We start from the raw sequence: 23070 nt of genomic DNA on the forward strand, positions 1-23070 counted from the left end.
TTTGTTGTTCCTGGGTAATGAGTGTTCTTAATTCCCTATGCCACAAAAGTATAGAAAATGACTATTATTCCTCTCAAATTTTGCTTTTGTGACCAGGATATTGATTTTTTGAAATTTACCTTCTTTACTGAGCATTCCAGATTAATTCCAAGTTGAATAAACTTAGGGGACCTTTTACTAAGGCGCAAACATCCAGCAGATGCATTTTGCTTTGTATGCGGTTAATTTATCAAGACAAAAGGAGGGGAAAAGTATTCCATAGAAGTATCTGCTAATATGTACAATGCCTACAAGGCGTATTTTGCCATGGCTGAGTAAACTTAGGGACACTTTTACTAAGGCACGTAGGGCTGCAAACATCCAGCCAGCCAGATGCATTTTGCTATGTATGCAGCCAGTTCAAGAAAATAGAGAAAAAAGTACTGCAAAGATGTGCGATGCCAACAAGGCATATTTTGGCATACTTGTTGGGGGATCAAGACAAACCTTGGGCACCTCACTTCACATGTGAGTACTGCTAAAAAAAACAAACACATCTGGAAGGTAAGACAATTTTGTTTCTCACTAGGATGGTGAAATTTTCTCCTATAAAATTTCTTAGAACGTTTAATTTTTAGAAATATTTAAATTTTAAAATTTTAAATGTTATTTGAAAATATATACTACTACTATTATTTATCATTTCTATAGTGCTGAAAATATATATGAAATATGAGGAGTGACAATTAAGTTCATGAACTCATCCTAGAAAAAGTGTTAACATACCTGATTCAATATCACTATAGTCACCTTCAAAGTACTACTCTTGAGAAGCTATGCACCAACGCTAGCACATAGTCAGTCCACCTTTCAAAGCAATTTTGGAACTCTCTTTCTGGAATGGCCATTAGAGCTGTCGTATTACCCTTGATGTCCTGAATGTCATCAAAATGTCTTCAATATTTCTTCTATCTTTGGGTAAAGAAAAAAGTCATTGGGGGCCAGATCAGGTGAGTAGGGAGGTTATTTCAATACATTTATTTCTTTGCTGGCTAAAAACTCCCTTGCACACAGTACCGTGTGAGCTGGTGCATTGTGATGCAAGAACCATGAGGGACCATTGTTGGACATATCTTTTCCATGCCAAGATTTTCAGTTAAGATTTTCCTAACAATGTTTACTTGGTCTGCTATGCTTCTCAGTCAGCTGATAATTTTGATGCACAATTAAAAAAGTTTTTGCAATGTGTTCGTCAGTTCTGCTCGTTACTGGCCACCCTGACCTTTTCATCAGTGACGCTTTCTCTTAGAAAAACGTTTAATTCATTTGTACACTGACATTTTCTTCATGGCATCCCCATAAACTTGGACTAACATGTCCCTGATTTCTCTTTCACTCCTGCCAAGTTTAACAAGAAATTTAATGTTTGTTCATTGCTCTAGTTTAATCTCTGACATACTCGTGACGGCCCACAAAAACATGCAACAACAATAATGAACTCCAGTCAGCAAGATAACGCCACACGTCGACACAAACACAGCTGTGAGACACTGATATACCAAGATTATGAAACCTTACCGAGCTGCCTATAAAGTGCTGCCAACATAAGCGCATTGTGGCAAGTTCATGAACTTAATTGTCAGACTTTGTATTTGGGAGAATCTCATACACATTAATCATAGGTGAAATAAATTTGTTTACATTACCACAATTTCATTTTGTTCTTCTACAGGATAATACAGAGGGAAAAAGAGAGCCATTATTATACGTTAGCATCTGAAAAGCCTAGAACATAAAGCATGATTATAAGGCAAAATATTTACTGGTGCATGAGATTGACATAAAAAGAGCAAATTATTATTATAAATGATTAAATCCCTCTCTTTATATACATACACCTTTGCTACTGATGCAAAATATCTAGCTGCCCAGTTGAGAATTAGTCCGGTTAATATTCAGCCCATGGTGGTCAGCAATGGCTGGGCTATGGCATCATCTGTCATACTCGCTGCTAGTACCTGCATGCCTAACTGAGCAAACATAGAACTGCTTTTGATGTGGTCCTATCTGACCAGTTAGATATATGGGTGCTGGCACTAAATATTGCTGACGGCCACATATCTTGGTGTGTCCCGAGTTTGACTCTATCCATGGATCACCTTGGCACTATCCAGACTATGGTACAGTGGTCAGAGATATTTAGTGGTACTACCCAGTCAAAGAGCTACTGAATTCTCTCTCCTACCCACGTAAACCCCTTTAAATATATACCCCTAATGCTTGTCCTCTAAATTTTCTCCGGTTCGTCGGGCTCCTCCTCACTGCTAGTAGATTCCTCTCCGAATAAATCTTTTCCTTCAGAAATTAAACTCTCTTTTTTTCCTGTTATCTTGAGAGTGATAAGGGCAGAGCTGTCACTCATACAAAGGAGGACTGTTGTCCTGTCTAGTGCTAGTGACAGGTAGCAGATTGTACTGTCAGGTGTGAAGACGGATATTACTCTGCCATTGTTCAAGTCCCAGAGACTCACCTCACCTACAACAAGAAAACCAATGTGCATCTTACATTATTTGGTCATGACTCAGTGAAATGTGCATCATGCATTTATTAACATTTGAAACTAAAAGTACAAAAGCACTAGCACTTCATATGAAATACTATATATTGCAAAGCACATGGGAATGTTCCAAATGCCAAAATGAAAGCATTTTGTGCTATTAATAATAATAATAATAACTTTATTCTTGTAATAACACAAAGTGCTTTTTTGTGACGCCTCTATGCTGTAGAAAACTTTTGCACACTCTATACAAAAGTTTATGTGAATAGTACATTAATGAGCTACGCAAAGCAAATCATGCAAAAAAAAAAAAAAAATGAAAACAGGAATATGAAAATGACTTCCTGGGCCCTGTTTCATTGGAAAAATAACTACATCTCAAGAGGAAAATGTTTGTAGCTCCAATTTGGGACTGTGCTTACAAATTTAAAGGGCTCTCCAATCTGAATCAAGTTCTTCATGCATAGAGCAGGAATGGGATGGGATTGACTAGCCATAAGGGTTTTGGCGGGACATGGTTACCTAGAGGCTGGGTGCAGGGTTATGGTAGGCCACTGGGGGGAAGATTCTCAAAACTAAAATGTGCCTTTAACGTGCTCGCTAAACCGGTATTTTTGCGGCAAATTATCAAAACGGCTTACCGAGATCTTTTCTGAGTTTTCTAGCAGTCTCCGATACTACTGTGCAAATGTAGAACAACCAGGTCATTAACATTAAAATGAGCATTCTGAGTATGCTCGTACAACCTCCGGACACCCACCCCTGGCAACAGGAAAGATGCCCACTCAATGCTGCTGTACTCACATAATCACCCGAATCTAAAACCCCCTCCCCCCACCAGGAGGGATGCCCACTGCCTTCCACCATCCCCCCTCCCCCCAACAACTTCCCTGTGCCCCAGACAACCCCTTCATCCTCCCTACCTTATTCAAGAAGTTTGGCCGGAAGGACACCTAACCCACTCCATCTGGCAGGCCCGCCTCTTACAAAATGGTGGGCCTTCCCCTTCCTGGTGCACTAGGGAATTGGGGATTTCCCTGAGAGGAGATTCAGAGCGATCTAAGAATCAGGCCAGAGGATCCTGTAAATTTTAAGCATGATCATACGATAGGGATTGTAAGTTTTTCCTTCATGTATTGCTATAGACCTGAACCTTGAAGTTATTGGCTGTGGCAATACATGGAGATTATATCATGCCAAATGATGATGCTGCTGTAAATGAGCCAAGTGTTTTGTTAATAAAACTCCACTGTCTCCTTATAGAATGAGGAATCCCTTATATGATATTGGTAATGATTTTCAAGATTAACAACAATGTTCCTTGCTAATAGTGACATTTTGTGCATATATCAGCCTTCTAGGCTTTTAATATTTGCAGCAAAAGATCTGCTTGATTTTCCCTCTTGTGAAGCTAGAGGAATATAGATCCTCCATTTTTTGTTTTACTTTGCAAGACCAAAACTGTTGAACTCATTATCAGTATCTATAGGATCAGTTAAGATCCTTGAGACTTTTAAGAAACATTTAGGGGGTCCTTTTATTAAAAATGAGATCAAGCGAAAACAAATGCTTATATACAAACTATCTGATTACCCGGCGTTGCCCAGGTATTTATTTATCCCAATAATCTGTCATTTTCAGTAATTTTTACATGTCACCCCCTTCTCACCCCCACAGTATTTGTTTCCAGATAGTAAGTAATATGTATAGCAAGTTTGGTTGAAATCTCTGCATGTGTTCCAGAGCTATGCTGAGTATTCATGTCAGTGAGCCCAAAAAGTATAGATTAGACACTAAAATCTGTCTTTTTCAATAATTTTTACGTCACCCCCTTCCCACCCCCACAGTATTTTTTTTTCCAGATAGTGAGATATATGTAAGAACATAGGAATTGCCGCTGCTGTGTCAGACCAGTGGTCCATCATGCCTAGCAGTCCGCTCCCATGGCGACCCCTAGGTCAAAGACCAATGCCCTAACTGAGACCAGCCCTACCTGCGTATGTTCTAGTTCAGCAGGAACTTGTCTAACTTTGTCTTGAATCCCTGGAGGGTGTTTTCCCCTATAACACCCTCCGGAAGTGCATTCCAGTTTTCCACCACTCTCTGGGTGAAGAAGAACTTCCTTACGTTTGTACGGAATCTATCCCCTTTTAATTTCAGAGAGTGCCTTCTCGTTCTCCCTACCTTGGAGAGGGTGAACAACCTGTCTTTACTTACCAAGTCTATTTCCTTTAGTATCTTGAATGTTTTGATCATGTCACCTCTCAGTCTCCTCTTTTCAAGGGAGAAGAGGCTCAGTTTCTCTAATCTCTCACTGTACGGCAACTCCTCCAGCCCCTTAATCATTTTAGTTGCTCTTCTCTGGACCCTTTCGAGTAGTACCGTGTCCTTCTTCATGTACGATGACCAGTGCTAGAAGCAGTATTCCAGGTGAGAGCATACCATGGCCCGGTACAGCGGCATGATAACCTTCTCCGATCTGTTCATGACCCCCTTTTAATCATTCCTAGCATCCTATTTGCCCTTTTCGCCGCCACCATGCTTTGCGCGAATGGCTTCATCGACCTGTCGACCAGCACTCCAAAGTCTCTTTCCTGGGAGGTCTCTCCAAGTACCACCCCGGACATCCTGTATTCGTGTATAAGATTTTTGTTACCGACATACATCACCTTACACTTATTCAAGTTGAATCTCATTTGCCAAGTGTGGCCCATTTCTCAAGCGTGTTTATGTCACGTCACAGATCTTCGCAATCCCCCTGCGTCTTCACTACTCTAAATAACATAGTATCATCTGCAAATTTAATCACCTCACTCGTCATACCAATTTCCAGTTCGTATATAAATATGTTGAAGAGCACGGGTCCAAGCACACTCCACTGGTGATGCTTTTCCAGTCTGAGTATTGTCCATTTACCCCCACTCTCTGTTTCCTATCCGCCAGCAAATTTTAATCCATGTGAGTATTTCACCCTTGATTCCATGGCTCACAATTTTTCAAAGGAGTCATTCATGTGGAACCTTGTTGAACGCCTTCTGAAAATCCAGATATACAATGTCGACCGGGTCACCCTTGTCTATCTGCCTGTTTACTCCCTCGAAGAAGTGCAGCAAGTTCGTCAAGCAAGATCTTCCTTTGCTGAAGCCGTGCCGTGTCCGTCAAGGTGCTCAATGATGCAGTCCTTTATCAGCGCCTCTATCATCTTTACCACTACTGAGATCAGACTCACCTGTCTGTAGTTTCCTGGATCACCGCTCGAACCTTTCTTGAAGATTAGCATAACAAGTTTGGTTGAAATCTCTCCATGCGTTTCAGAGTTATGCTGGAACATCATCTCAGTGAGGCCGAAAACTATGGGGTAGACAGTAAAATCTGTCTTTTTCGATAATTTTTACATGTCACCTCCTTCCCACCCACACAGTATTTTTCCCAAAATAGTAAGTGATATGTATACCAAGTTTGGTTGAAATTTGTCTATGCGTTTCAGAGTTATGCTGGAACATACATACAATGTAAAAAGAAGCTAGCCCAAACAGTCACTTTTATGCTGCACTGATTAATACAAATATCCTCAATGGCAGCCCTTCTAATTTGTATCTTGTAACTTTTCATTCACTTTAAAGCAGATTTGTCAATATGCCACCACCAGCCATATGATATTTGAATCATCTGCGTGTATCACTTATGGCATATAGTCATCATCCGATTTGCTTTTTGTGGGGTTTGTTATATATGTTTCACCGTTAGGCTTTATCAAGATCAGCCCCCTCTTGAGAATCAACGCGTACCATCCCGACTCAGATTCTTATGATCAAAGAATCTTCCTGGCACTAAAGTCTTCCGATCCAAGTAACTATTGCCCAATTGCTAACATTCCATTCTTATCAAAGATTATCAAAGCAACTGTACATATACAATTACAAGATTTTGTGGATAAAACAAATGTATTACATTCTCATCAAACAGCCTTGTTAGGAATTACTTCCTATATTCATAGAGCTTTTGATAACTTTGATGATATTGCTGGATTTATCATCAGCCTTCGTTACAGTTGATCATTCCCTTCTACTGTTCCAATTACAAGACATAGGTATTAAGGGAACTGTACAAAAATGATTTGTTTCATATTTTGAAAATCATCAAAATATAGTAGTTACAAAGAATTCTTTGTCAGCACCTTTTGGTTTAGAAAATAGCCTTCCGTAAGGTTCTATATTATCACTGATCCAGTTAAACATTTTTTCACCAGTTCTGACTTTAGCACAATCACGTGGTTTCACAATATTTGTTTAGGCAGAAGATATTCAAATACTATATACTTTATATTCAGACTCAGAAATTACATCTATAAATCATAATTTGATCTACTGTATTTTCACTACATAAGATGCACTTTTTTTCACCCAAAAGTGGGTGGAAATGTCGGTGCATCTTATGCAGCGAAGACAACCCAGCTCCCGTACTTTTTAAAAACACCGTCCGCCCTTCCTTTTAAAACACCTCTGCCCGCCCTGCAGTACCTTTTTAAATGCCCCTTAAGCCTGGTGGTCCAGCGGTGTATGGGCCGGCAGGAGCGTGCTTTCTGTGCTGCTGCCTAGGCCCGTGCCTCTTTCTGAATGGTTGGCATCAGTTCTCACGGGGCTAATAGGGCAGTGAACTATAATTTTTATTTCTCCTCCTACTTAAAGCATCTCCTCAAGCAGTTTCCCGCTTATCAGAAGTACATTCCTGCCCACAAGTTGAAGGGGTTCTAACAACTTGACGCGTCTGTGCTCCAGTTGCAGAAGTACATTGTGCACTTGGCATATGACACCTTTGAACTCACTTCCAGAGCTTCGGCCATGGCGGTAGCCATGCGAAGACTAGCATGGCTACAGGTCTCTGACATGGATGTCAACCCTCAAGATTGCCTAGTTAATGTGCCATATTTGGGAGATGAGCTTTTTGGAGATTCAGTGGACACCGCAATGCAAAAGCTCTCAGCACATGAGACCTGCTGGGACACATTGAGCCCAAGAAAAAAACAGCTCCTTCTAGACCCTTTAAACCTGTTTCCTCCTACCAATGCAGGTTTGCTGCAAAAGTTTCTGTCCCAGTGCAACCTCCACAGAACATAAGAACATAAGAAGTTGCCTCCGCTAGGTCAGACCAGAAGTCCATCGCGGCCAGCAGTCTGCTCCCGCGGCGGCCCATCAGGTCCATGACCTGTAAGGTGATCCTTTGCCTAAAACCTTTCAGTCCCATCAGTGGCGTACCTAGGGTATGTGGCACCCGGGGCCCATCATTTTTTGACACCCCCCCCCCCCCCCTCATGTAAAATTTTTTTTTTTTTTTTTTTTTGCAATAACCATGAAATGGAATAAATGGTCAGAATAGAAACAGGCAGTGAAAATTTTCTTTTTTTTTTTTTTTTTTTTTTTCCAAAGTATTTTTATTGAGAATGGCAAAAGGTCCAGACAAGCAACCATGGTCTGTACAGAAACTTATACATTATCAAAAAGAACACAGAATGAGAGTAACAGCAACAACAAGCATGAACAAGCCTCTCCCAAGAGAAAATTGCCAATGAGAGGCATAGCAATACACAACAAAAGGCCAAAACTTGGGGCAAGCAAACAAATCCCACCCCAGAACCCACAAGAATAATAAGCCGGACTAGACCCTCAGCCATATTTTATAATGAAAAAAACCCCCACAAGCAACAACACCCAGACCGCTCACCAGACACACCAATCCGCACAACAAGCACCCAAGAAACACCCAGCCACCACCCAGACAAAACTACCAGACACACCTACCCCACCAAGCCCAGACCCAACCCCCCCTCCCCAGAGAGTGCAAGCGCAAAGTGGACCGTGAAAAGGGCAGCTGCAGAAGTGGAAAGCCCCAGATAAGTAGGTTAGCTAAAGAAAGCCCACAGATAGAAGAAATCAGGATAACAGAAGTTCCAACAAATGCTCCCACAGAAAATTTTCTTTTATTGAACCTCATTTATGTAACCATTATTCCAAACATAACATAACATAAATTATGTCTGAATTGTCATGACATCAGAAGTACATATGGAGTAGTTGCAGGTGATGCTTGGGACAGTTCTGATTATGTTAGTTTGGTTTTATGTGTTTTTTTAATAGAAGGGTTTTTATTTCTTTTTTTAAGGTTTTGTAGTTTGTGGTCGAGGTCAATAGGTTGTAGAGTTGGGGGTCAAGTGTTGCAGCTCGAATGGCTAGGAGGTTGTCGAACAGTTTTTTTCTTTTGACGTTTTTGGTTGGAGGGTGTGTGAATGGTGCGTGAGTTCTCCTATGTCTGTTTGAAGTGGATTGAATTATTTAGCTGAAGAAATTAGTTACCCCCCCCCATTCCACACACATTAATTCTCTTCCATTTTTGTTCCCATTATAAAAAAACACTGATAAGTTCCCAGGAAAAAAATACATTAAAATAAGAAGTGAAAACAAAGGCCCCTACAGATGAGAACATAACATAAGAATAGCCTAACTGGGTCACACCAATGGTCCATCATGCCCAGTAGCCCATTCTCATGGTAGCCAATAGTGCTGCCCGATTCAGAGAAAAATATTTCATTCGATCCGATTCTAATCGATTTTTCGATTAGATTCACTGTTAATGACACCGCTTTTTAAGTTTAAACAAAGTATAACAATAAATTTCACAACAACAATAAATTTCACAAAGTACTTAAAAAAAAAAAAATCACATTTTTCCATTAAAGCAGTTCTGGAGACATTTGCTTGAACAGTCTTTTTTCCCAGTCCATAAGCAAGCAATATGAAAAAGATTTCCTTAATTATCTACTCAAACATTTTTGCTATTTACTTTCATTGTACCTATACTATTATTCAGTAGAAAAAATGGACTTAACTGTGCAGGAAATGAATCTCCTCATACACCCACCATATAGTGCAAAAATGTGCAAAGGTCTGTTTTTTTCTTTCGATCACTACATAGCCTAATGCCACACAAGCAGCGCTGTTACAAACATATTCTGAAGGTCAATGCTAAGGTTGACAAAGTTTCCTTCCTTGGACCAGAAGGAGATACTGACAAACCACTGGAAGAGATTCTAAAACAACTACCCAGAAATAACACCCAAAGACCCACTCAGTGTGTGAACCAGTTGAGTGGAGTGGACTAACTGGGGGTGGAAATGGGCCCAGAGTTTGCTCAGCAGAATTTCCCAGACTACCTCTTCCTCTCAACACACTGACATGCTACCACCACCACCAACACTAGGAACACCTCACCGAGTATGCCAGCAATGCTTATAAACTTTATAAAACACATTATTATATTTTCTTATAAAGCATATATTTTAACTGAACTCAGCCTTGCCATTCACAAAAATAGAAAAGTTCCCATTTCAAGCTGTCTCATGTACACTTTTCAAATCTAACATATTGTAATCACAAAACAGAAAATAAAATTATTTTTCCTACCTTTTGTTCTCTGATCAATATTCAAATCTTGTTGGTCCCAGGCTCTTGTTGTCTTGCTTGCCAGGGTCTCCTTTCTCCGTGCTAACCATCCGTCTGCCATCTCTGTTCTCCCCTTCCGTTTCCCTTCCCTCTCCCGGAGATCTGGCATCTTTCCTTTTTTTTGTCTCCATCCACAGATTCACCTTTTCTCAACTCCCCACCACCCCAGGATCCACCATCTCTCCCTTTCTGTTCCCAACTATCCTCCTATCCAGTATCTCTATCCCCCCTCCACACCATCCCCTGTTTCCAAGTTCTCTCCCTTTCTGTTCCTTCCCTCCCTAAATCCCATTATGCACCATCCCTCTCCCACTCCTCTGTTTTTAGACCCATTATTTCTAACCCCCAAAGTCTGGCATATGCATGTATCTTTGAACCCCCCCTTCCCTCTCTCCCTCTGTGTACTTTTACACCAGGACCCCCCTCCCCCGAAGGTCTGTCCCCCCTCCGAAGGGCTACACCCCACCCCTGAAGACCTGCACCCCCCGAAGGACTTTACCTCCCACCCGAAGGTCTGTCCCCCTCTGAAGGCCTAAACCCCACCCCTGAAGGACTGCCCCCCCCCCCGAAGGCCTGCACTCCCTTGAAGGTCTGCACCCCCCCGAAGGCCTGTCCCCCCCTTGAAGGCCTGTCCCACCCCCTTGTAGGCCTGTCCCCCCTTTAAGGCCTGCCTGCCTGCCTTTCCCCCCCTTGAAGGCCTGTCTCCCCCTTGAAGGCCTGCCCCCCCCTTGAAGGCCTGCACCCCCCCCTTGAAGGCCTGCACCCCCCCTTGAAGGCCTGTCCCCCCCCTTGTAGGCCTGTCCCCCCCCTTGTAGGCCTGTCCCCCCCCTTGAAGGCCTGCCTGCCTTTCCCCCCTTGAAGGCCTGCACCCCCCTTGAAGGCCTGCACCCCCCCTTGAAGGCCTGCACCCCCCCTTGAAGGCCTGTCCCCCCCCTTGTAGGCCTGTCCCCCCCTTGTAGGCCTGTCCCCCCCCCCTTGTAGGCCTGTCCCCCCCTTGAAGGCCTGCCTGCCTTTCCCCCCTTGAAGGCCTGCACCCCCTTGAAGGTCTGCACCCCCCCAAAGGCCTACACCCCCCCCGAAGGTCTGCACCCCCCTGAAGGCCTGCCCCCCTTGAAGGCCTGCACCCCTTGAATGTCTGCACCCCCCCCCGAAGGCCTGTCCCCCCTTGAAGGCCTGCCTGCCTGCCTGTCACCCCCCTCCCCCTTGAAAGCCTGCTTGCCTGCCCGCCCGCCCCACCCTGAAGGCCTGATGCCCCGACCCACCCCGAAGGACCGCTCGCCCCCCTGGCCTCCCCGCACCACCTATGAACAGCCGCAGCAGGATCGCGAAGTCAGCGTCGGGTACCAGCCCTAAGGGGGTGTTCCCGGCCTTGCCGTTCAGTCCCCCGCCACCCCCGAAGGACCGCTCGCCCCCCTGGCCTCCCCGCACCACCTATGAACAGCCGCAGCAGGATCGCGAAGTCAGCGTCAGCGATCCCGGCTGCTTCCTGCGCCACGGTCCCGCCCCTCCTCTGACGTCAGAGGAGGGGCGGGATCGCGTCGTAGGAAGCAGCGCAGGGATGCTGACGCTGACTTCGCGATCCTGCTGCGGCTGTTCATAGGTGGTGCGGGGAGGCCAGGGGGGCGAGCGGTCCTTCGGGGGTGGCGGGGGACTGAACGGCAAGGCCGGGAACACCCCCTTAGGGCTGGTACCCGGGGCGGCCCGCCCCCCCCCCCCCCCCCTAGGTACGCCACTGAGTCCCATCCTTCTATCTATACCATCCTTCTATCTATACCCTTTCATAATCCTATTACTACCTCTATCTGTATCCTTCAATCCCTGTATCCTTCAAGAATTTATCCAATCCTTCTTTGAAACCCCGTAATGTACTCTGTCCTATCACAACCTCTGGAAGCGCATTCCAGGTGCCCACCACCCTCTGAGTGAAAAAGAATTTCCTAGCATTGGTTCTAAACCTATCCCCTTTCAATTTCTCCGAGTGCCCCCTTATTCTTGTGGTTCCCAATAGGCTGAAGAATCTGTCCCTCTCCATCTTCTCTATGCCCTTCATGATCTTGTAAGTCTCTATCATGTCTCCTCTGAGTCTCCGCTTCTCCAGGGAGAAGAGCCCCAGCCTTTCTAACATGTCTGTGTATGAAAGGTTTTCCATACCTTTTATCATTCTTGTCGCTCTTCTCTGAAGAAGCAGAAACAACAACAACACCCTCCTAAGACCCAGCCTGCTACTCAGGTTAAGTCATCTCAGCCTTTTTGATGTGTTCCTGGAGAGCAAAGCCGCAATCCCATTGCTTTATTCTCTTCCACAGCCGAACGGAGGGCATTTATAGTAATATATCCATCATTGGGAGTGCATCATCTTCAATCTTTGGGTGTTAAGATCATTTGGGAGGGTTACACTCTGCATTTCCTCACTCTCCCTTCAGATCATCCTCCAAGAGCGTCTGCTTCCATCCCTCCACAGTCCTTTCTCCTTCTTCATGAGGTTCAATTCCTTTTCCTCAATGCCATCGAGAAGGTTCCTGTGAATCAGCAACACTAGGGGATTTACTCCTGCTATTTTCTAGTGCCGAAGAAGACAGGAGGTCTGCGTCCAATCTTAGATCTCAGAGCCCTCAACAAGCTTTTGGTCAGAGAAAAATTTTGAATGCTATTTTTTGCCACCCTGTATCCCCTCTTGGCTCACAACAATTGGCTATGCTCTCTGGCTCTGAAGGAAGCCTACACTCATATCCCAATTCACCAGGATTCCCACAAATACCTCCGTTTCCAAGTGACTTCTCGGCACTATCAATACAAGGTCCTCCCCCTTGGCCTGGCATCTTCCCCCAGAGTCTTCACGAAGTGCCTGGTGGTGGTAGCAGCGGCCTTGAGATCTCAGGGTCTTCAAGTCTTCAATGGCCCATCCTCTCAGGATGTTGTGCTGGTGACAACTTGCACCATCCTCTTTCTCCAGAACTTAGGATTCCAGATCAACTTTCCCAAGTCACAGTTCCTTCCATCTCAAAGACTTCAGTTTATAGGAGCAATTCTTGACCCTACTTAAATGAGAGCATTCCTGCCCCAAAATCATCAGGATGCTCTGATTCAGCTTTGTCATCAAGTGGACCAGCTCCAATCCATATCAGCCAGGCGAATGATGATTCTTCTGGGCCATATGGCTTCTACAGTCCATGTGACTCCTCTGGTGAGGCTCCATCTCAGAATACCTCAATGGGCCCTAGCCTCTCAATGGTCCCAAGCGACAGATCCGCTTTCACATTTTTCTGTGACATTGTCTCTTTGACAGTCACTGCAGTGGTGGATGATTTCATCCAATCTCTCCAGAAGTCCACTTTTTCACATGCCACCTCATCAAAAAGTTTTGACCACGAATGCATCCACTTTTGCCTGGGGGCACATCTGGATGGTCTTTAAATTTAAGGTCATTGGTCCTCCAGAGAGCAGAACTTTCACATCAATCTTCTAGAGCTCAGAGTGATTTATTATGCTCTCAAAGCGTTCCAGCATCTAATAGTCAATCAAGTCCTTTTGCTTCGCACGGACAATCAAGTAACAATGTACTATATAAACAAGCTAGGAGGCACAGGATCTCTCCTTCTTTGCCAGGAAGCTCAAAATATTTGGCTTTGGGCAACTGCCCAGAACGTTTAGCTCAGAGCAGTTTACATTCAGGGGGAACAGAACTGCTTAGCAGACAAGCTCAGCAGAATTCTTCAAACTCACGAATGGATGCTCAACTCTGCAGCTCTCCATCCCATCTTTGCTCCATGGGGCACTCGTCAAGTGGACTTGTTTGCGTCTCCCCACGACAACAAGTTGCCCCAGTTCTGCTCCAGACCTTACTCACCTCACCGTCTGGAGGCAGATGCATTTCTGCTGGATTGGACACACAAGTTTCTCTACGCATTTCCACCTACTCCTCTCATTCTCAAGACTCCTTTCAAAGTCAAGCAGGAGTCAGCCATCATGATTCTCATAGCTCCTCGGTGTCCCAGGCAGCCTTTGTTCTCCCTTCTACTTCAGCTCAGTGCCAGGGAGCCAATGCCTCTACCGATATTTCCATCTCTTCTTACGCAGAGTCAAGGTGCACTTCTACACCCCAACCTTCAGTCTCTACACCTGTCAGCTTGGTATCTCTCAGGCTGAATGCAGCTGAGTTTCACCTTTCTCAACCGGTGCAAGTTATTCTAGAAGCCTCCAGGAAACCAGCCACTCAACAATATTATCAGCAGAAGTGGATGCGTTTCTCCTCCTGGTGTCTTCATCATCATTATGATCCCAAATCCATTTCAGTTTCCCTGGTTCTGGATTACCTTCTTCATTTGTCTGATTCAGGACTCAAGTTTACATCTATTAGAGTCCATCTCAGCGCTATTACAACTTTTCACTAACCAGAGCAGAGTAAACTTGTCACTGCTCATCCTTTGGTCTCCAGATTTATGAATGGACTTTTCAATGTGAAACCACTTCTCAAGCCTCCTCTAATAGTCTGGGATCTGAACGTAGTTCTTGCTAGTTTGATGAAGCCTCCATTTGAACCAATGTCTACGGCTCATTTCAAATATCTTACCTGGAAAGTTGTTTTTTCTCATTTCACTTACTTCTGTCAGAAGAGTAAGTGAACTTCAAGCATCCACCTTTCACTGTGCTCCACCATGACAAAGTGGTCCTTCGCACACATCCAAAGTTTCTGCCGAAAGTTGTCACGGACTTTCATCTCAATCAATTAATTGTGCTTCCAATATTTTTTCCTAAGCCTCATTCTCACTCAGGAGAAGCAGCGGGCTTTGGCCTACAATAAAGTGGCGATGAACTTTTAAAGTGTCCGTACCGGGGCTCCGTCAGTGACGGCACCCCACATGTGAGAATATCTGCCTGCTGTCCCTGGATAACACCTGTTATGGTAAGTAACTGTGCTTTTTCTCCTCTGGTGGGGAGAGGGAGAGAGAGTGAACAGCAATGCAGTTGGTTGTGTGGGAGGCAGAACAAGGTGACTGTGCACTGTTTGTTGGGGGCATGATGGGGCAGGAGAATGTGTCCTGTTTTTTTGACCTCACAAATACAGTAACCCTAACTCTAAGGCAAGAGTAGAACTATTTGAAGTTCTGAGAATTTTTGAAAACGTGGCTGTTTAATAAGTACTTGGGTTAGGGTCATTGGGGATATTTTATTACACATAGTTTATATGTATTTTTATATTATTTGTATGTAAGCATTTGTTTTTGCTTGATCTTATTCTTTATTGTAAACCCCTTCAAGCTTATTTTGCTTAAAGAAGGTGCATAAAAACTATTTTATTATTGCCATTTCTTATGAGAAAACCACTAATTTTACTCTTCTCTCCAAGCCCCAATTGCTCGCCTACTTTTTTTTTTTCAATTCTTTATTCATTTTTAAAAAAGCCAATACAAAGTGCAACAAATTTTAACCAATTGAACAGTACTTATAGCAATCAAATAATAAGATAAAGTACATATCACCTACTTTAAAAAGTGACAAAAAATTACCTCCCTGAGGATTTACTTCCAGACAAAGTGATAGGAGGGACACAAATACATAAAAATCACAAGCTTCAATACGTATAGATATTTTACCATCTGATAAACCTGCTAAAGCACGGTTCAATTCTGGAGGTGAATGTGTGAAACTAGTGCTTGTAATCGTGCGTATTATTTGGCCCATTGTGCGGGTATTTGGTTTGGTGACAGCTCTAGCAGATTTGGCAAAGGCAGAATCCTGAAAGTCTGCTTCCACACCTGCCAGCAGAATTGCCTTCGCTCCACCTTCAGTCACTTGCAGATCGCTGTTCATGCTCAGACAAAGTCCTTCATATCCAGGAATAGACTTGTGCCAACTTCTGAATGGGTCCCAAACCTTAAGCCTGGCAAGGACAAAAAAAAACAGTAAACCAACCTCAGGAAGAGTTTATCCCTCACAGTAACTCTGGGTGAAAGACATTTTTGTATCACAATTCAGCATTAATCTCTTTATTGATCTGTACAGTAGCGATGTGCGCAGTTTTCATTTTTTTTTAAATTATTTCCAAATTTTGGGTGTTTATTTACCACTTTGTATTCACATTCATTTTATTGATATTATAACATATGCTGTAGGGTTTTAACACACACTCACTTAACACAAGTTATAGGTTAGTACACATTTAACAGGCTTCTTCAGTAAGCAGTCATTTTTTTGTTAACTGCACATTAACAGCAAACACTGATGTGTTGTAAATGCAAAGCCTGTGCTGTACATTAGGGGGGCATGCCTGAATCTTCCCTGCATTTACACCCAGGGCAAATATTGCATGACACTACATTACTGTAGTGCCAGATACTATGGGTGCCTGAACCATCTATCACAGCATGTAACACAGTAGAAGGGCCAAACATAAATAATAATACTAAGGTAGATCTGCCAGTGGCACTCCCATACCCACATCCCCCCCAACTCTGATTCCCCACCTGCACCACTCTGATTTCCTGATTCCTCCAATCCTCCCTGATCTCTTCTTCCAATGGCCCTGATCATTTCAGTTAAACCCCTTGATCCCAACTATCCAATATGCCCCTAACCAAAGCCCCATTTACTACTTGTCCAAGGAACCTTTCCTCACCCTGACCCCCACCTACCATAACCGCAACTTACTAAAAGGTGATCTCTGGTAGTCTAATGGCTCAGGACAAGAGTAGCCTCCCTCCACTCGCAACCTGTCTGGTTCCAGGAAACAAAATGGCCGGCATGACTCCCTAGTGATAGTTATATGATCCTACTGCTAGGGGGCATCTTTCCATATAAGGAAATTTCTGCTGCTTTGGCCCTATTACTTTTTAAACACATTATATATAGAACTAAGAGATTAGAATTGAAATGCATGCTTGATTTACACAGTATTTAACACAGTATTTAAAAAAGGTTCTATCTATCCTTTTCTAGAAAACCTTCAGGTATCTGTCGGCACATACAGTGGGAATAGCCATTTTAGAAATACACATGTTGATAAAATCAGTGGTGTGAACCCAGAAGCTATATATGGAAATCCCAGCACTTTCATGTGGAAGTGGCTACTTCATGGATTTCACTGTGTAAGTGGCACTGCATGTAGCTGCCCCATTTTACAAACCTACATGTGTAAATGCCACCACTTAAGAAGTGAGGCCACAATTTTTATTTTGCTCCATTTTGGAAGCAGAAATAAAAGGGATTCAGGAGAATGACTCTAATCCATTGTGTAAAACCCTGGCTGAAATGAGTACTTTTAAAAAATCTGTGAGTAGCCCTGAGTTGGTATTAAATCTAATGGGGGGAATTTTCTCTCATTGATATGCATTCCCTTTGGGAATAAACATGCAGACAGATGGAAAAATAGATTCCTTGAGAGTTTTCTTACCTGTTGTCAACTAAAACTCCAAACACAATGCGACTAGCATCATCTGTAATAGCTATGGAGCACACATTTGGCTCATTTTTCAATCGTTTCTTGACCTGGAAAAATTTGGTAGACAATCCTGTTATTTGACTGAGAAGCCATTAATAATAAATAACATACTTTAAGCCTTAAGGCTTACTACCTAGAGAATGACTTGTGAAAAACAACTGATGAAAGGATTTATATGCTGGTAGAATGAACTCATGATTAGATCACAGAATTAGAAATAGTTTTTCCTATTCCCCTACTGCGCAATACAAATTTAGGAAATCCATAACCCAAGCAGACACCGACAGCGTGGAAGAAATGTGGTCAACTTTGAAAACCACCATACAAGAAGCAACAAACCGCTATGTTAAATCAGTAAGCAAACGGAGTAGGAACAACAAGCCACAGTGGTTCTCTAAGGAGATCTCGGACCTCATCAAAGAGAAGAAAAAAAGCATTCATCTCTTACAAACAATCAGGGACACAGGACTCCAGAGTAGATTATCTGACCAAGTCAAGAGCCGTCAAAGCGGCAGTTAGGGAGGCCAAATTCCGCATGGAGGAGTCTCTAGCAAAGAACATCCAGAAGGGTGATAAATCCTTCTTCAGGTATATCAGTGACAGAAAAAAGAACTCGGGCGGGATAGTACGACTCAGAAAACCAGACGGTGACTATGTAGAGACGGACTCGGAAAAAGCCCAACTGTTAAATGAATACTTCTGTTCAGTCTTCACCCGCGAGGCGCCGGGAATCGGCCCTCAGCCACAGACAAGGATCAAATCAGTAGACCCGTTTAGTAATTTCAAATTTACACCCAGCAGCGTCTACTGCGAGCTGTCAAAAATCAAGGTCAACAAGGCAATAGGGCCTGACAACCTACACCCTAGGGTCTACACCCATTGCCTTGGCGGAACCGCTATCCGCGCTCTTCAATCTCTCCCTTAGTACAAGTAACGTCCCGATGGACTGGAAGACGGCTAACGTCATTCCACTACACAAGAAAGGCTCCAGGATGGAGATGGCAAACTACTGACCAGTGAGTCTCACTTCAATAGTGAGCAAACTAATGGAAACCCTAATCAAACGCCAATTGGATAGTATCATGGACGAGGAGAATCTACAGGATCCCCGGGAGATCCTGCCAATCCAACCTGATCAGCTTCTTTGACTGGGTGACGAGGAAGCTTGATGTTGGTGAGTCCCTGGACATCGTCTACCTGGATTTCAGCAAAGCATTTGATAGCATGCCACACCACAGGTTGCTGAACAAGATGAGTTCTTTAGGTTTGGGCGACACATTAACCAAATGGGTTGGGAACTGGCTTGGAGGTAAGCTTCAGAGGGTGATGGTGAATGGCACCCCCTCCGAAATGTCAGAGGTGATAAGTGGAGTGCCACAAGGCTCCGTCCTGGGCCCGATCTTGTTCAACATCTATATAAGAGACTTGACAGAAGGACGCCGAGGTAGAATAACATTATTCGCCGATGATGCCAAACTGAGCAATGTAGTGAGCAAAAGTACAACAGACAAAAAAGCAATGGCAGACGATATGGTGCATGACTTACTTCTGCTGGAGCACTGGTCTAGGTCCTGGCAACTCAGTTTCAATGCCAAAAAATGCAAAGTCATGCACCTGGGAAGCCAAAATCCATGCAAGATTTACACCCTAAATGGTGAGATCCGGACAAGAACTGAAGCAGAAAGAGACTTAGGGGTGATTGTCAGGGAAGACATGAAGTCTGCAAACCAAGTAGAGCAAGCTTCATCCAAAGCAAGGCAAATCATAGGTTGCATACGCAGGAGTTTCGTCAGCCGTAAACCTGAAGTCATTATGCCACTGTATAGATCCATGGTGAGACTGCACCTGGAGTACTGTGTGCAATTCTGGAGGCCGCATTACCGCAAGGATGTGCTGAGACTGGAATCGGTCCAGAGAATGGCCACCAGGATGGTCTCGGGACTAAAGGAGCTCCCGTACGAGGAGCGGTTAGGGAAATTGCAGCTCTACTCACTCGAGGAACGTCGAGAGAGGGGAGATATGATCGAGACATTCAAATATCTCACGGGCCGCATTGAGGTGGAGGAAGACATCTTCTTCTTCAAGGGTCCCGTGGCAACAAGGGGGCATTCGTGGAAAATCAGGGGCGGGAAACTGCACAGTGACACTAGGAAGTTCTTCTTCACTGAAAGGGTGGTTGATCGCTGGAATAGTCTTCCACTTCAGGTTATTGAGGCCAGCAGTGTGCCGGATTTTAAGGCCAGATGGGATAGACATGTGGGATCTATCCGCAAAGATAGATAGGGAGGGTCACTGGAGTGGGCAGACTTGATGGGCCGTGGCCCTTATCTGCCGTCTATTTCTATGTTTCTATGTTTCATAGGTGAGCAGAAGTCCTCTGCATATAGTTCTGCCAGTGGGAGGTGCTATTTCACTATCATTTGAGGGGCAGGCAAGCTCTGCAGGACTCCAGGGAACCTGCTTGTCCCTAGTGATTGAAAACACAATATTGAAGCACAGCTAAGAGGGAACAGTGGTCGGTGGGTAGGGAGCCCGGAACTGGGTTAAAAAAAAAAATATGCTAACTGCTCTGGAGCAAGAAATATGAAGAAAAGGCAAATGGAACTGGAACGACAAGAGAAAATAGTGTAACCAAAATCTTTTTTCAGTGATTTTCACAAATTCATCCTTCAAGTATTTATGTTGGGTTGAAAAGAATAAAATAGGTAGACCGAACTTACTCTTCCATTCCCTAGGTCCCAGAGGGTTAAGTAACTGATCTTCTCATCATCATTATAGTTGGAAAGCACCAAAAAGCTGCCTGTGTACGTCAGGGCAGCGTAATGCAAGAAAAGCATAGATGCTCTGGTCTCCAGGATGTGCAGCTGTGACAGGGTTTCCAGACTGAACACGGACATATGATGTGCATAGTATGAGCAAACTATTATCTGCGGTATAAAGAACATTGGCATATTATTTGAACATGCCATGTGGAACATTTTAAAGATGTTGCTTTAACACAGGGATAGGCAATTCCGGTCCTCGAGAGCCACACGCAGGTCAGGTTTTCAGGATATCCATAATAAATATGCATGAGAGAGATTTGCATCTCAAGGAGGCAGTGCATGCAAATCCATCTCATACATATTCATAGTGGATATCCTGAAAACTGACCTGCCTGTGGCTCTTGAGAACCGGAATTGCCTATCCCTGTTTTAACAGAACAGAGAAACTAAACTGCCAGCTCTAAACTAAAGTGCACTGTGCAGTGAAAGGAGGGGACAGTTTTTAAAGCCATGTATGCAGGTACCATTAACAGTGATCTATGCCCCAACTCTGGCTATTTGGAAATAATCCTCCTTCAATACAATTAAATGTATGTGTGGTGTTTATTGTATACTGTTAACCACATGAAGGGTAATTGTATAACAGAGCATTTACTTTGTTGAACTTCCTAGATGCTTAAAGTGTAACAATTTTATGAAGACAACAAGGGGGGGGGGGTCAGTTATTAAGGTGTGTTACAGCTATAATCTGTATTATTTGCCCCCTTAGCATGCATTAAAGGGCATTAACCTTTACCTATCATGTGTCCCGGATGACGGGACATTCCAAAAATTGTCGTTGCCATTGTATGTCCCATGGCATGGGATATACAGTACACCTTCTACCTATCATTTGTCCCATCTATTGGGCCATTGTGTTTACAATAGCTGTAAATGATAACGGTGAATAATACAAAACTTTGCTAAAATAATTACGATTGGAACCAGCGTAACGTAAAATTTATTACAATAGGAAAAGGTTAATTTGCATTATCATCCTAATTCTATAAAAGGTGCTGAAAACTGCACATGCAAATTTGGACACATGTCCTATTAGTGCATGCAATTTAATAGCAAAACCATTTGGCACCATTAATTGGGATCTTAAGCAATTATTGGTGCCTAATTAGAATTAATTAAAATTTACTCAGGTAAATTGGGGGGTGGGGGCCACACCTAAATTTTACGTGTGGTTCCTGAAAGGGGGCATGGCCATGGGAGGGGCATGGATGGATTGGGGTCATTCCTTCAATTTACATGCCCAGTTATAGAATAAGGATGGCGATCTGTGTCTAATCTAGGCATCAGTATTTGTGCCATGTTTCAATTGGTGTAAATGGCTGTGCACAAAGGTTATAATAAATAGGAGACTGACTATGTAGATACTATGTACCAGTGGGAAGAGAGCAAATGACTCCTAAAAACGCTCAGAGAAGTGAAACTCTGAAGGGGAGGTGGATACCTTCCCTTGGGGCAAGAGTTTACCGTCCAGTCATTGCATTTTACTTTACAGAACTTCACTTTCTAGTCACTGGTAAAATTGTGAACAGTTTAAATAATTTATAAATTGACAAAAAATTGTTCAAAAAATTATACAAAAAGACTCTTGCTCATTGGAAACTATACACTTATCTGTGCAAGCTTTTTAAAGTTTGTGGTTGTACAGGCTCTTAGGGGTCTCAACGCGTTGAGACCCCTAAGAGCCTGTACAACCACAAACTTTAAAAAGCTTGCACAGATAAGTGTATAGTTTCCAATGAGCAAGAGTCTTTTTGTATAATTTTTTGAACAATTTTTTGTCAATTTATAAATTATTTAAACTGTTCACAATTTTACCAGTGGCTAGAAAGTGAAGTTCTGTAAAGTAAAATGCAATGACTGGACGGTAAACTCTTGCCCCAAGGGAAGGTATCCACCTCCCCTTCAGAGTTTCACTTCTCTGAGCGTTTTTAGGAGTCATTTGCTCTCTTCCCACTGGTACATAGTATCTACATAGTCAGTCTCCTATTTATTATTTCATTCAATTTACTGACTAGTATTCACATATGAGTCCCTGTATGTTTTTCTAACGAAGTGTGCACAAAGGTTGGCACGGTCCCCAGCACAAAGTGTTATTTGATAAACGGCACCTATCTTTGAGCGCCATTTATAAAATAGCGCTGTGTATGATTTCTTTCAGCACCAAATCTTTAGGCACCACTTATAGAATCTAGTTCTATATTACTGTAATGCACAATAATTTAAGTTCCATAGGAGGTAAAGCATGCAAATGCATGCAAACACCTCATTTCTATGTAAATTAAATAATGCAACTTACAGTGAACACTTCAAGCAGCGCTATACTTGTAAAAATATTCCTGGCCTTGGACTGCATTGGACTGCAAAGTGATCCCCAGTCGCAATTGCCCCTGCCAGCAGTGGGTTCAAAATAATAAATCCTCCTTCCCCTCCCAATGCTAACTGTAGAAGTGTTTGTGGGGGGGAAACAGTGCCAATTAATGGATAAATTAATGTTAGCCTGATGTTTTGATAGCTGACCAAAATGTATCCATTAGATTTACGATCGACCAGGAGTGTAACATGGATGATGCCAAAATTTATGCAGATAGTAGCAATATTCAGCTCCTACCCAGATAAATTCATCCATCTAGGGAACCACATAAATATCAGTCCTAACTTTAAAATAAATACATTATGGGGCTCATAATGAAAACTTTAAATTGTCCAAAAACCAGCCTAAGTTGGTACTTGGACATCCTAATAGCAGGGATGTACAAGTGCTGATAATTGAAT

At 43.2% G+C, this 23070-nt stretch overlaps 1 protein-coding gene across 1 annotated transcript in view; it reads right to left on the reverse strand.

The window, feature by feature from the left end:
- Window positions 1–638: 638 nt before the first annotated feature.
- Window positions 639–23070, reverse strand: part of LOC117359821 — a 153917-nt gene continuing 131485 nt past the window's right edge. The window contains exons 28-31 of the mRNA XM_033943151.1: window positions 20194–20400; window positions 17426–17520; window positions 15792–15916; window positions 639–2514 (exon numbers count right to left, since the gene is read on the reverse strand). Of these exons, the coding sequence (XP_033799042.1) occupies window positions 2267–2514; window positions 15792–15916; window positions 17426–17520; window positions 20194–20400 (675 nt within the window). The 3' untranslated portion in view covers window positions 639–2266. The remainder of the gene's footprint in view (window positions 2515–15791; window positions 15917–17425; window positions 17521–20193; window positions 20401–23070) is intronic.

The sequence above is a fragment of the Geotrypetes seraphini genome, chromosome 1, assembly GCF_902459505.1.
Source record: "Geotrypetes seraphini chromosome 1, aGeoSer1.1, whole genome shotgun sequence".
NCBI classification, from domain to species: Eukaryota; Metazoa; Chordata; class Amphibia; order Gymnophiona; family Dermophiidae; genus Geotrypetes; species Geotrypetes seraphini.